The sequence below is a fragment of the Psittacula echo genome, assembly GCF_963264785.1.
Source record: "Psittacula echo genome assembly, chromosome: 6".
Classification (NCBI taxonomy): Eukaryota; Metazoa; Chordata; class Aves; order Psittaciformes; family Psittacidae; genus Psittacula; species Psittacula echo.
In genome coordinates this window covers 70,543,145-70,558,239 of record NC_137743.1, presented here as the reverse complement: position 1 = coordinate 70,558,239, position 15,095 = coordinate 70,543,145, and the positions used below count along the sequence as shown (strand labels likewise).

General features: G+C 35.6%; 1 protein-coding gene across 1 annotated transcript in view; it reads left to right on the top strand.

The window, feature by feature from the left end:
• Nucleotides 1-15,095, top strand: part of CERKL (CERK like autophagy regulator) — a gene marked incomplete at both ends in the record, with an annotated part of 55,099 nt that overhangs the window by 18,498 nt on the left and 21,506 nt on the right. Inside the window, 2 exons of the mRNA XM_080622042.1 lie at nt 6,410-6,652; nt 13,702-13,833. Coding sequence (XP_080478168.1) covers nt 6,410-6,652; nt 13,702-13,833 — 375 coding nt within the window. The remainder of the gene's footprint in view (nt 1-6,409; nt 6,653-13,701; nt 13,834-15,095) is intronic.

Sequence of the window (15,095 nt, the reverse complement as noted above, 5' to 3'; positions counted from 1 at the left end):
CTCTCCAGGGATAGCTGGCTCCAGCAAGGGCAACCTCTGAACTGTACTCAGCTCTGCTGTTATAGTATGTGATTAATTGAACTGTTCCTATGTTTGCTCTGTGAATTGCCAGCATCATTTCTCATTTTGGCTCAGCCAGAACTAGGCAACTTGGCAGCGTTTTGGGTTTTGGTTTTGTTTAGGTTTTTTTTTTCCGACAGCAGTTTACCTATTGCCATCCTTTAAAGGTGCATTGAAAATCAAATGAATTTTAAGTTTGTGAGTATAGTCCAACTCAGGACTTCAAGAACTACACCAAATGTCCCCTAAAGCTGCTCTTCCTGCAGTTGCTGTGGTGATATGACGCTGAGCACAGGGGCATGTATCTGCAACAGCCCTCTTGGTTTGATGAGGATGTTTAGAAGAATAAGATTTAGTTTTAAAAGTTACGATGAACAGAGATTGAAACCAGCTGTGTAGCGGTTCTTGGAGGACAGAGCCATTTGAAACATGGAGAGAGGCAGCTACTACTTTTTCAATACATTCTACTTTTTGTAGTGTATTGAATGTTGCACAGCACTGATAAAGCCAATTTTATGTGGTATTTATCACATTTTGTCTTTAAAATTATTTGTAAGAGTTATTAAACAGAAATAAAAAAATTAATATAAACCTTCATCCAATGATCTTCGATTTTTTTTGGGGAGGTTGAGTTGAAAACCTGGGGCCTGATCTGCATATTTTTTCAAGCATATTTTTTACTGTATCAGTTATTCTTCACACTAATCTTATTTTTAGACATAGCTATCTATGACAGTAGTTTAAAACCAGATGACTTATTTAAGCCGGAATAGTGAATACTGCCTTTTACTGCTGTTTTGAAAATAGTGTGTAGCTTCCTAGCCAGTAAAACTAAATGTGCCAATATAGGTTTGTGAAGTGGAATTTGAGACTTTTCTTTTTTTAATTGATAAGATGTAAACAGAGCTCTGAAAAATTAAGAGACACCATTGTGCATCTTTCCCAGTTCTTGCTGGCTCTTGTTGATCGGTGTTTGTGTGATCTTAGGGGAGTGAGCAATTGGAAGTGAAAATGCACAGCAGATTGGCTCAAACTATGTTGACTTCCTGCTGATGGAGAAGGAGACGGTCCCAGGCCTTGTTCTTTCCTGCTGTGTATTTTCTTACCACTTCGCAGCATCTCTAGTTTTGCAGGACTTGGATTGAACTGATTGTTTTGCACAACTTGTCTGAAGACTAAGCAAGCAAAATAACATAAAATACATAAAGTAGACAATCTATGTTACTTTAGGGATTTGAATTAACTCAGCATGGTTTTGTCAAGTGCTAGACATAAGGAGAAAGGCTGGACTACACAGTTGTGGCAGGTGAATGAGGGTAGGTGTCTGTATTGGAAAGGGGATTAACAGCAAGGTATTGCATTGGCTTGGCAAAATACATCACCCTCAGATTCTCTAGAGAAGGAGAATGAAAATTGGTTGTATTCCTGTCAGATGTTTTTAAGCTCAATTTTCTGCCCTGAAGGAATACAGCTGTTGCTGCAAGTGAATAGCTGCCATTAAAAGATGAAGTTAGTAATTTCACCGTGCTTTTACTCTCCAGCTTTGGAGGAACTGAGACGCATCTATTCAGTACTTTGGTAGTACTTTCTAAACATCTTGCTGTTTCCCAAGGAAGTTGTTAAACACAATCTGAGGAATGTTTTTCTAGACTAGGACCTTGGCTGTTATGCTTCTCTTACACCATTTAAAAGGACTAGAGTAGCATAAAGGTAATATTCAAAGAAAAAACAACCCCTCCCCTGCCTGGCCCTTGCTGTACCTTCTTCTCATCTTCCTGTTTGATACTCTTCACAAGCAGAAAGTGCAATTTGGGTTTCTGTGCTTGCAGAAGAGACTGAGAGGCACAGCATCAAATCTTGCTAAAGGTGTTGCATGACCTGTTTTTTTGAAATAAAAAAAACCCTTGAAAATTCAGATGTTCTGAAAATAGCTTTTCTGTCTCATGTTTAGAGTCTTTCAATTAATGTTAAATAGCCCGGTGAGCTATACAGTGATTCTTGGCTCTTCTGGTAAGAGTGATCATACTAGCTCCTTTATATATTTCTCATTGCCAGACCTTCTTATTCAAAGTGGCTGAAAACTGCAGAGGTTTTATGAATCAGTTGCATTCTACTTACTGTGCTTTGTCAACTACAGTAAGGGAAAATTGTCTTAATGAATTAATAGTTACTAGTTTATATGAATTAGACATTGTCATATTAATTTTAGATATTCCTAAGTCTAAATTTTTAGACGTATTGTCAAAACTAATTTAATTTTTTGGTTCTATTTATTTCCTCTTCTGTTTTATATGAATACAGTTATATTTTGTAGTATATTGAAAATAGGATTTTGAAGCTAGTGTTTGTACAGTGTAGGATGATTTGCAATCAGTTCAGTAATAACTGTTGATCACAGTATTTTCTTTGATTTTTTTTTTTTGTTCTGTTACAATGCACTGTTTTGTATTTAAAGGGTTGGTGTTTATATTTAAATAACACACCTCTCTTTACAAACTGTTCTATTTTTCAGTAGGTCTGCTTTTTTCTGTGTGTATGTTTTCATCAGTTTTCCTGTAAATATGAGAATCTATTTGTTTAAAGGCTACCTTAACACTCTAATTAAAATTTGATTCGCTATTTACAGTTAAACTGTATTTGAGTGTACTGGTCCCTCACCCTTTGGTTTAGCTTAGTGTGGTATATTTAGACATGGTTTTTGATTAAATAGGAGATTAGACTACCATAAATAGGAAAAATGTAGGATAGTCTCATTGCTTGAAATCAGTGAGAGGATAAATAGGGGCATAAAAACTTCCTAGAAATTTGTATATCCAAGCAGGCTTTTTTCATGATATATTTGGAAAAAAAAAAAAAAAAAAGAAGAGTGGACATGTGCAGAAACTGTGAGTACAATTAGCATCAAGCAGATAAATCCAACTCTAATCCTGTTTACGCTCTACATCAAACAGATGTGCTGAGATTGATTTAGACAAGCCCTTGGCTTATAGTAATTTTTTTTTAAGTGCCATATATTCTGTTTTTGTTAGATCTTTGTTAAATGTTAAGTGCTGTTAGTTTTACTCTTCCCTAACGCCTGTAACCTACTTAATACAGGTTACCTCTCTGCTGTCATGATGACAGGGCAGCCTGGTAGAAGAGATTATCTTTATGCCTTGTAATTAAATTGAATTTTTTCCAAAGATACAACAATGGGAAGTGGGTACTGAATTAAATAAATAGCATGATATCTAATAGATGTATACTTAAATCTCTTGCAAGAACAGATGGTAGCCAATATCTTTCTAAGTAATGTGAGAGGACAGTTAATGTTCTGAAACAGCTAACAATAACCAATGTGATGCTAACGAACCAATAGGTCTTTTGAAGTTTAAAAAGGTGTCTAATTCAATATATACTTTATATGTAAACTTGGTGGTTACAACATACTAGAAATACTTTGTAAATGTAGCTTATTACTTCAATTTTCTTTATCTGATTTGTTTTATACAAATTTACTGCGTTTGCAATGATCTTATTTTCAGTAAAAAAAGAATATGGAAATTATAGAATATGTCTAGGGACTTTTATGCAAGTTTCTTTTCAACTTTAGTAAAAGTTGGCTGTCCTAATCCTACTGCCTAGTTCAATATTTCCTTTAAAATTTAAAACTTGAGGATGATGCTGTTGTATGATTCAGTATTTCAACACTTTATGTGCTTCTCCAGGTTGTATCTGGAAATGTATTCCAGTAGAGCAGTTAGTCAAATATTACATTTAGAGGCAAAGTGCTGCCTAGTAAGAATATATTATTTTAATTTTCACGTTTTGATGTGATTCTGAGCAGCACAAGAATTTGATAAATACAGAGCAAGAGGAAGATGTAAAAGCAAATAAAAATCTGGCTGAAATAATAGTGTAAAATAGACAAGACAAGCCTTACCTGGCTTATGACTAAATATTGTTCTAAGAAAGCTAGTGAGGGAATAACAAGTATTTTAACAGGCCTTCATTTTACTTGATTTGTGCAGGGCAAATAGGCTGCTGTTTGTAATTTATTTGTGATACATATGCATAACAGCATAACAGAATTTGTGATATCCTCAGCAAAACTAATAGTTTAATTCAAAATGTTATCTGTTTAAAAATATTTAAAAAGCAAACCCATTTAGCGTATTTGTATTGGTGTGGGGATTAAGTGCTGCAGCTTGGTTGTTGCCACAGAGCGGTTGTATTTCGTGTGTCTTTATGTTTACCCATTTTCCTGAAGCATTGAGTTTGAGTGTCTGTCTGACAGTGAGACTTGCTGGGAAAAGATAAGCAAACCCCCTCGAAAATGCTGTTTTAAAAATTAAAACAAGTCTGAAATAAAGGTATTAAAGTATGTAGTTCTAGGTTAAGTGATTCAGGGTATCACAGGTAAGTGTTTCGTTTAAGGCCTACAAAGACTATTTGCCCTCAGATGTTTTAGAAGAGCAATACAAAGTTTGAAAAAAATCCAGGTCTCTGATTTAGTAATGCTGATATTAAGGTTGCTTGTACAATGTCCACTCACCCTTTGAGCCTATGCAAAATCGTAGTTCAAATGGAATCATGCACATTTGTTTGTTCCTCAGTCTTCTGCTTGCATTCAGTCCATTTTAAGGAGGATACTTTTATAGCAGTCATTACAGAACTTTGAGCTTTGTTTTGTTTTCTACTGTTTGATGAGTTTCCTACTGTTTATTTGCTGTGTACTTCTGAAAGTCTGCACTAGACACAGTTCCCTGTGTACTCTCTCAGAGCACACATTTACTTGTCACAGTATTCCTGTTAAAAATTGAATGATTTTAGTCTAGTTTTACACCTTAGTAGCTGAAATATGGATAAATTAAGATGGTAAAATGTGTCAAATTGGAAAAATATGGGGGAAGTGTAATAAATTCATGTTTCTATCAGCAGTAGGTTATTTGGTATGGAACAGGAGAAAATGGGTTGTTTGAGAGCTGTCAAGAGAGGTAATACTGACCTGAGCTTTAGCTCTGTTAGCATTGCTGAGGTGCAGTCTTCCAGGATTTCTATATAGAAAGATGATCACTGCATAGTCTGGTTCAAGAAATAATGTTGAGAAATATCAGCATTACAAGAACTGACACAAGCTTCTTTTGCCTGCTCAGAAGAAGTGACTTTCAGAAGCCCTTAGCTTCAAGTGGTGTAATGAAGTAGGCAATACTTGATTTTGCAGTCTCACCTGCAGTGCTGTCCATCTTTTCCAGGAAAGCAGTTAAAATAGACTTCTGCAGCTTCTCCCTGGCACTTCAGTGTGCAGCAACTATTCATCAAACAGAATCTGTTATGGCTTTTGCTATTGAGAAACCACTTGACTGAGCTGTTGCTGTATTTGGAAAAGGTTTCTGGTTACCTTTTCTTGCTTTGGGCTGCAAAGGGACTTTTATCAGTCTAGTGTTTCAGATCTGCTGTAATTGCGAAGAGGGGGAATCTTCTTTTTGTGTCCAGAGTATCTGACACCTACAGGAATGGTGCCATTTTTTTCTTCAGCCTGTCTATTCAACTTTGTTTTTGAGGAATCAGGTGTTTTACAGCTCAAGAGAGCAGAAAAAGGAGAAACCTGTACCACACTTGTTCACTTTATATGTCTCTAAAAGGTAGTTGGAACTAGTGTCACTGAAGTGATAGTGTCTGCAGCCACAGGGTCCGTGTTTATAACAGTCCTGACATAAGAAAACCTCCGTGAATCTCCTCTCGGGTGAGGGTCTTGAATTGTCACAAGAACTTTCAAAACTGTTTTTATTGTCTTCTAAAGTAAATTCATGACCTGAAAAGCAAAGATAAGATGGGTGACATGCTTTTGGTTTAATTTTTCTATTTTTGCCTAACTATTTTATGATACGTCTGTAGTCTAAACCCAAAAGGCAGCAGTTGTATCAAATGAAAAAATATGGAGCATATAGTTAGCTTGGGTCATAGGAGACTTTCTGATCTATGATTTAGGAGAATACAACTGCTGTGACTTGGGAGAATAGAATTAAGAATTTGCTTTTTGAATTCAAATGCACAAAACCCCAACTGGTTCACTGTTCTTAGATTCTGCGGTTCTGTTCATGTATTTTTTTGAATATCATAAATGGGACTAAATAATCTGTTTAAAGTCATATTATTTGTATAGCTGGACACCTAACCTAAATAACAGAATTGTATTGGTAAAATACAAGGCCAGTGATTGAGGCAAATGATAGGCAATAAATTTAAATATAGGCATGAGCAGATGCAACAAGTGACGCTGGAAATGAAGCCATAACAATATTTCTTTTTAGATATTACACCTAATCATATCAATAACAATTTTTTTTGTTCTTCTTTCTCCCTACAGGTGATTCCAGCGTTAATGTGCAGGCTCAGGAGGAGATGATTGAAATGAAAAATGTATTTTCAGTAAAACTGAAACGTCGTCGTTTTGTAGGGCAGAAAAAAGGTGGTACTTTGTTGGGTATCACAATTTTTAAATGCTTGAATAAAGAAGAGAATAAACTAACAGACTGTGCTATCCATTTAAATAACTTAAGTGAAGATCATTGTCATTCATGGTTTAGACATCTAAAGGAAATTCTGAATGGTAAGCATTGCATTGGGGTTGGTGTCATTATTTCAGGCTTGTTTCTACTGGTGATGCCTAAGGTTGAGTGAAGCTTGGAACAGTATTTTGCCTATGGAAAAGACAAACAGATATGAAAATGCTGGAAAATGTTTACTACCGAAGTTTCATGTGATGAAGAGTAAAATTTAGGAAAGCAACTAGTGCATCTGTAAAAATTAAACAAATTGGTGATATCTTCTGGAGGTGTTTTGGAAGTTACTGAAAATAAGGATCTTACTGTGTCCTGACTGAAGCATCGTCAGGGAAATCTGTTTCTTCAAGAAAAAATATTTCGCTGATGTTCCACTTGGAATTGCAGCACATATGATGGTACTATATTTGTTGCAGTCCTGGGAGCTCTTCAGGGACTTCCAGGTGACTGTTTATGATCTCCCAGTCAAGACCTGCAGGTTCTTGAAGAGGCTAATGGCTTTCCTTTTCTCCATAAATTCAGAAGTGGAAGTGCTCTTAAGATCCTGTAGGACTCGCACTGTATAAGTTGATACAAGATGTATTGATACTAGCTGGCGATGAGAGGCAATTCTTTATTTTAAAAGTGCCTTTCTGTGTTTGCCTGGGCTAATGCCAGTGCCAGGATGCTTTGTTTAACACAACAGTTGCATTTTTTTCCTGGAAGCTGTGTCAAATCTAAGGAAAAAGCATTCACTCTTCAGGGTCTCTCTCCCTCCCTCCCTCCCAACAAATCAAAGCTTTTCTCTGTAATTTAATACCATCAATGCTGGAAAGACACACAATATAGCACACTTGTGATTTGAAAAAAACAAACCAACAAAAAATCTCTTCACAAAACAAACTCCCTGATTTAGCTCCAGAATGTGTCTCTGTTTACAGATTATACCAAATGAGCTTGTTACAGAAGAAAAGCAATCCATCTTGTAATTAAAACTCCAGCTGAATTGTTAATACTGAGCCAGATTGCAGAATTCAAATCTTTTAAATCTGTAGTGTTAGAACCAACAGTTTCTATAGCAATTTATAGTGTACTTTTACTAAAGTAACTTTGTCAAAAGCAGGTATTAGGGAAAGTAAAATAACATGAGTTATTAACGGCACATTCTTACATTATTTGCTTACAATATGCTTTGGATTTTCCAAATAAAAATGTGCATTAAAGAGTGCCTTCCCTTTCCCTTTTTTGAATGAGTTTATCACAAAATAGCTAAATCTGCAGAAGTGCCAAGATTCCTGCAGATCTCCAGCTACCCATAAAGGCAAGGACATTTGCATAAGGAGCAAATGTCTGTTTTGTTCCCAGATTATCCTTCATCTATCAGAAGCAGTGGTACCATATGTTCACAGAAAAAAAGCAGCAGTATCTCTTGCTCAGGTTGCTTTGACTTCGAGGTGCAGTTTCTGTTTTATAGCTTTGTAATTGGAAGCCACTTGAACCTGAAAAAGAGCATTCTGGGTAGATATTCAAACTGGCTTTCTATACGGAAAATCACCAGTAAAAGCAGCAGTATTTCTACATTCAGTGTTGCAAGGACACATTATCAGTAACTCAAGGCTGGTATAGTAATAGTATAATAGAGAGAAAAAAAAGTCCTTTGATATAAAATGTGCCAAACATTGGTTAGAAGTTCTCAGTGGGCTTCAAGTCTGGGATACAAGTATAAAATGCAGATAAATTCTGTTGCTTCCTCAATAAACTGAAATCTTAAAAGGCACATTGATATATCTCTGCTTGAAACAGTGATGAATTTTCATAGTTTTTGCTGCAGCTTGTTTTCATGATAGCTATGATGGTGTGTTTGTTAATGAACTCGAATTGGGTCCTTTTTGGTTTCCTTATGAACTTTAGGAGAAAGTTGAAATTTTGTCCCTCTAAAATAGTCAGAATTGAAATGTACATGTGTGGGGTTTTTTTCTTTTCTATCTGGTCACAATTTTTCATTAACTTGCTGCATTATTTACTTGAAGTGGTTTTTTCATTGCTTCTAGGCTGGACCAAATGAAAAGCAAGTGATTTATCAAAGAGTCTATATATGCTTGGGTATGGCTGTCAGTAAACATGTGCTTTCATTTGTCAGGATGGCTAAATATTGCTGACAGGTGTGTTTCCTCTGGAAATAAATGCAATTTCTATTTGTTTGCGTTACTCTTTGTCAAGTTTTTAGATTTTTGTGCATATACATTAAGGAACAATAATAGCAAGTTTAGCTCATATCATCACTGATAGAGTTTTATCTGGACATTTGTTCTAATGAAGATTTCAAGATTTTTCTGAAATGACATGTACATGGTTTTTCTTTCACTGTTTTGTGTCTGACATGGATGTTTCTTGCATTTTTCATGTTCATTCTTAGTATTTTCATAGTGAGTATCCTCTGTTACTTTGGATGTGTTCAGTGTACATCAATTTAAAGTTTAACTAGGTTATAACTTTTCATGATTCCTGTCATCATGTAAGTGAGCACACAGGTACAATACAGCTATTTAGAGCTGAATTATAATGGATGCTATTATGGCTTTGTGTGTGTGACAGTCACAAAATGCATGTACTACCATCTTCCTGCTTTTAAATAAGTTCTTATTTTCCACATGATGATATTGCTGTTCAGGTGCATGCCAGTTGGATATAAAGAGCTTGCTCAATGATATGGTATTTAGGAAAACTGACCTTCTATATATGACGTTTTTGTTAAACTGACACAGAGCAACCACTGCCGCTTTAAGGCATGCACCTATGAAGCCTTGGCTCTGGACTGGCTCCTGAAAAGCCCCAAATTGCAGTTTAAACAGCTTCTAGTATGCTGCTGATCTCACATCAGAACAGTTGTATGCCTGACTCTAAGCGATTTCCGTTTATACATCATATCTTTTTGTACTGGACTTACGGTCATGTACAGTTATGACATAGTGTGTGAGTGGAATTCACTGTTTTATTTAAAATTCTCTGTGCATGCAAATACCCAGTGTTTCTTAATGGGTGAAGACAGGCCCAGAAAGGAGAGAAAATGCTTAATTATAATTTTTTTCCTTTTTTCTTTTTCTTTTTTTTTCTTTTTTTTTTTTTTAGCATGATAAGATTTATTTTTATTAACAGTTGTTTTGAAAAAGTTTTACTTAAAAACTCTGTAAACTAACAGAAGACAGTAAATATGGTTGGGAATAAATGATAAAGTAGCAAAAAAATGCATGAAGTGCATTTTATTTTTTATCTACTGTTCTGTAGTATCTTTTACAATGGGATTTAATATAGAAGTCTGAAACTTCATGCATGAAGTTTTAATTAAACCATTAATGTTAAACATTAACTTTGGTTAGTTAATATTAACAGTGGTGTCTCCATAGTTACATTATCAAATCTCTCTCATAATGTTAGTTTTCCTCATGTATAATATTCTTAGTGTCATATAAAGTATTTATGAACGTATTCAGTAATGACATGATTCCAGGCTCTTAACTTCTGTAACATAAACCCATTTCATAACGCCAAGACCTGAAAGCAGCACAGATGTATGTCTGAGCATAGCGTCTCTGCTGCCCTATGAGCCTTTGTTTTCAGAACACCCTGATTGACCCACCACCCTTCATGGTTCACTGATTCACTTGATAGATCAAGTTTAAACTAGTGCATATTAGCACATTTGTTAGTACTAGAGGAACAGTTGGCCTTCCTGCTTTAGGCTGCTGGTTCATTTCAAATGGAGCAGCCACAGAAAACAATAACAGAATACCAGTTAGGGAGAACACCAAAAGGCTGACAGACTGAAATCAGTTGCAGGCTGTAGTAAATGACATTGATTCATTCATATAGATGTTGTTAAAAAGAAATTAAAATATTAATATTTAAAAATAATTTTTAAGAAGTTTCACTATATAAGTGTGTGAAAGTTTAACTTTTGACTGTTATTGTCTATTATTACATTAAAAGCAGTTATTTGGCATTTCCAGACCATGCTGGGAATGAAAAGGGATAATTTTTGTTGTGATCATCCTTTCATGCCAGTTGGCAGTCACAAAAGCACATCAGTACAGTAGCATACCGTATCTCTGCTCAAATGCCTTGTCTGTGGGACATATTTCTGTAAATAGTTTACCTCTCTAAAAAAGTAAATTGATGTTCAAGTAGTCATAAAGAGAAGGTTCTAACGCGTTTATCCTGTGGATTCATTTGATTCTTGAAAATCTCACAAGGATTTATGTGTTAACACTGATCTACTTTTCAGCAATCATAAATACAGTTCCTGGTTTAGAATCATTTAATAAATGATTTTTTGATTAAAAACAAACAAACAAACCTTCCCCACCCCCCACCCCCCCAAAAAAAAAAAGAAAAAAAAATCAAAATTTTCCTTAAAAATCTTGGAATTTTTTTCCCCACCAGCTGAAAAGCCTGTGTTCTTTTGCCTACTTTTGCTTCAATTTAAAACTTTATATTGCCACCTGGCACTTAAATTTTTACACCTAAACCTCAAAACCAGTTAAGAGAGATAATGTTTGCTTTTTTCCCCTTTCAGTTTTCTCCTAATTGTTGTTTAGCAGTATTGTAACGCACACTGTCTGGATAACAGAATTTGACACTTCATCACCCTTCCCTACTTGTACAAACTCTGTACTTTCCTATTCTTTCCCTCTGCTTTGTGTGTTAGAAGTCTGTTGTAATTCCTATGATTAGAAATTGCCTGTGTACGTGCCCGCAGTGCTTGTTTCCATTTTCAGAGAATCAAGAATAGTCTAGGTTGGAGCAGACCTCTGGAGATTCTCTGTTTCAGCTTCCTGCTCAGAGCAGGTGAGCTTCTAAATAAGATCCCATTGCTAAGAGCCAGATCCAGATAAGTTTTGAAAATCTCTAAGCATGGGCATTCTAAAGACTGGGCAGTGTGATCCATGGCTTAACTACCCTGACTGTGGAGAGTGGTTTTCTTTATTTCAGATAGAAGTATTCCTTCTTGCAACTTATGTCCCTTGCCTTTTTGTCCTTAAACTTGTAAAGAGTGTCAGTTGGTGGTCTTTATTACTCCCATAATAGCTACTTAAGGACAGCATCTAGATGATAGCTTCTCAAGGCTACACAAAGCCAGCTACCTCTTTTCAGTTACAGTTCTCCACTAGACTCACCCCACTTCATCAGTCTAGTGCTGGGGGGACTAAAGGTGGATGCAGTTTTTGAGATTCAGGTTCAAAAGATGTTGAATACAAGGATATAGTGATATCCTTTGAACTACTGGTTTTCCTCGTTACTGCAACCCAGTAAGCACTTGTTCTTCATGGCATCAGTGGCACACTGTCTACTTATGTTCAACTCCTTGTTCATCAGAAACTTCAGATGCTCTCTAAAGAGGTGCTGCATAGTTGGTTGATCCCCAGCCTGCAGTGTTAGGGTTTTGCCAGGCCAGATGCTGGACTTTGTGTTTGCCTTTATTGAATATTTTGAGGCTTTTGTCAAACCTTTCTTGTAGCTAATTAAGGTCCTTGTGAACAGCAGACCTGCCCTCCAGCGCATCCACTGCCCTCACCAAGTTCCCTCTTTTCTATCTGCTTTTAAATAAGATACTTTTAAATATAGGTACTAAGGCTTATTCCTGAAGACATTCATAATGCATTAAGGATTCATCAGAATTAATTTTCCATGCAATGACATGGCACTGTGTGTAGCATTTTGCCATAAATATAATTAGAAATCTCGTTCTTTATGTATGCTTTCAGGTTATAGCAGCAAACTGGTCCAGTAATTTTCTTCAATATCTTTAAGAAATCTTCTAAGATTTACAAACTGGATAAAGTGCTAGTTTTCACTTCCAGATTCTTTGATGTGTTTAAGTGAAAAAATAATCTATGGGACCTCTATAATTGTTATGTTTTGATCTGAAGGAATACTTTCCCCTTTGATGCTGAAATAGTATTTAGCTTAATTTCTCTGAGGAATTGTTCCTGTTCAGTTGTTCAGGTAGAGTAAGTGTGAAGAGCTTCGGGAAGTCCCAGCTGATGCTCTGAAGCTACATGTGGATGTAAAAGTTGAAGTAATGCCCTACAGGGGCAGGAAAATGTGCTTCCACTCTTGGTTCGTTCTGGAGTTGTGGCCTGCTGTTAATTTTGTTCTTGAATGTTGAAAGCAGTACTCCTGTCAGATATTCCAGCATTCATTTGTTTAAGAAAGCAATAGTCTAACCTGATACTGAAAGAAAATTTAGAATAGTTCAAATCATATTAAGTCATTAAATAACTCCCAAAGAAACAGCAGTATCGCAAGCCACCGGGCCAACATTAACTGAATCATGGCAGTTGTGAGAATTCTAGGAAAGAGAACATAAAAGTAATGTTACTGTTCTAATAGGAATTATTTACTATTTAACAAAATGCCATATTCCAAATAATAAACTTACTTCATGGGATCAATGCGCAAGACCAGGTACTGTTTGCATAGCCATATTTCTCAGTGTTGTTTGCTCAGAGTCGGTGACTTCGAAGACGTAAATGTAACTTTTTAAAAAATAAAATGAACAATAATAATCAGATTTCTGAATGATATTACAGAATTCCTTATTCCTTTGTATTTCTTTGGACCTCTTTCAAGATGAGGGTATTTCCCTTGCTCTGTTTGGTTTGCAGTCTCAGAAAACAAAAGCATTAGATGGTGGCGCTTGTCTTGTGGGTGTTATTGTTGTATGCCTGCTGGGAGTGTTTCATATTAAATTCCAACAAGGATATATTTTGATACTTGGGGCTTCTGTTGCCCAATCTTCACAACTTCTCCACGTTCACTCTGATCTTGGGTCAAGGTTTTATTTAGGTTATGACATACAATTTTCTTTCTGGATCCTACAATGTTTTGGTTAGTCTTTCTTTCATTTCTACCGTCTATTAGATGTACACATGAAAGTAATCAGTACTGTAATTTTAAGGTAAATAGTGCACAGCCAAGAAGAAATTGAGACCCTTCTTAGATTATAATTTATTTATTCTGTTAAAGTACTGCAGTGGTTCTAATACTAAATATTCATTTAAGCTGTAAAAATAACTGGGCTGTGTGCAATCTTAAATGTTTCATGTTTTCTTTTTAGGCTTTCAAAATAGACCAAAATCCTTAAAAGTATTTGTTAATCCAAGCAGCCACAAAAGAGAAGCCACTCATGTTTATTATGAACAAGTTGCACCTCTTTTTAGGCTTGCTGACATCAAAACGGATGTCACAGGTAAGTTGCTTCAAAGGCATCACGTAATCTCTTGTGAAACTAGTACTTAAGCATGCAAGACAATTTGAATTTACTGCTAATCCTTCTTGGCTTTGCCTGCACGTACTGCATTTGGAACTGTAATATAATACATTTTGATTTGGTAAAAAAATGTTTTGTTAAATCTGTTATTGAATAATTTTCCCCTATAGTTATCAATACTAGTAATATATTTTCTGTGGGTTTTTTAAAGCATTCAATCTATAAAAAGATATTATCATGTAATGTCTGACAGTCTTTTATATGCTTGCTAAGGGTTGTTCCTGCATTCTGAAAACACGTGTCCTTAGATACTACTTCTTTTCTGAGAGCATCTATTGGCCTGACATCATAAGAGGAGCTTATCCATAGGGCACATTATTTCTGGATTCTGATTCAGTTTCAGGGATGACCTGGAAGCCTAAGTGATTAAGTTCTGTGCTGACAAGAGCAATTCTCATGAGGCATATGGGCATGACTTGGTGTCAGGAGAATGTGAAGGTACAACTTTAATGTTGTGATGCTGCCTTCTGCTCAAAAGTGGGTTCCCTGTAGCAGGTTTAAATTTAAGGCCCCAACTTCTGACAGAGTTCTGCTTTATGTCCTGAATTTACCCTTTGGCTTTTCCATTTGATTTTCTTAAAGCAGTAAAATATTAATGAACTGATTATTACTTCTGCCCCCTTCTGTGAAGAGACCGAAACTTATGCTGCATCATCTTTGGTCCCCAAAACCACTGAGGTTTATAGAGAACTATATTAATATTTTGTATTCCAAATATTGGGGTTTTTTTTTATCTATAGTATTATAATTCCCTTTAGTACACTGCTAATCTTTGATAATGCATTTCATACCCATGTGAAGTGTAAACTCTGGTGCAAGACATTTGAACACCAAAAAATCTTTTCCCTATTTGTGTTGTAATTGGCTGGCAAAATAATCAGTTCCAGTTTAAGCAAGTTATAAGACAGGGTTCATCCTCAGTTGTGCCTTAAACATCTTGTGATGTCATGACTAGTTCAGGTTGCAGGCCAAAAGTCATTCTAAGCAAATCTGATTTAGGCATGTGGATACAATAATGCAATAAGTGTATGTATATGAGATTTATCTTGCTAATTTTATTATTTGTACCTGTGCATTTTTTAATTACTTAGCCCACAATTTAAAGTAAAAACAGTTGAAGATTAAAGACACACAAGTGTGAAAAATATTCTGTGTTAGAATTCCTTAACTTCCTTAATTGA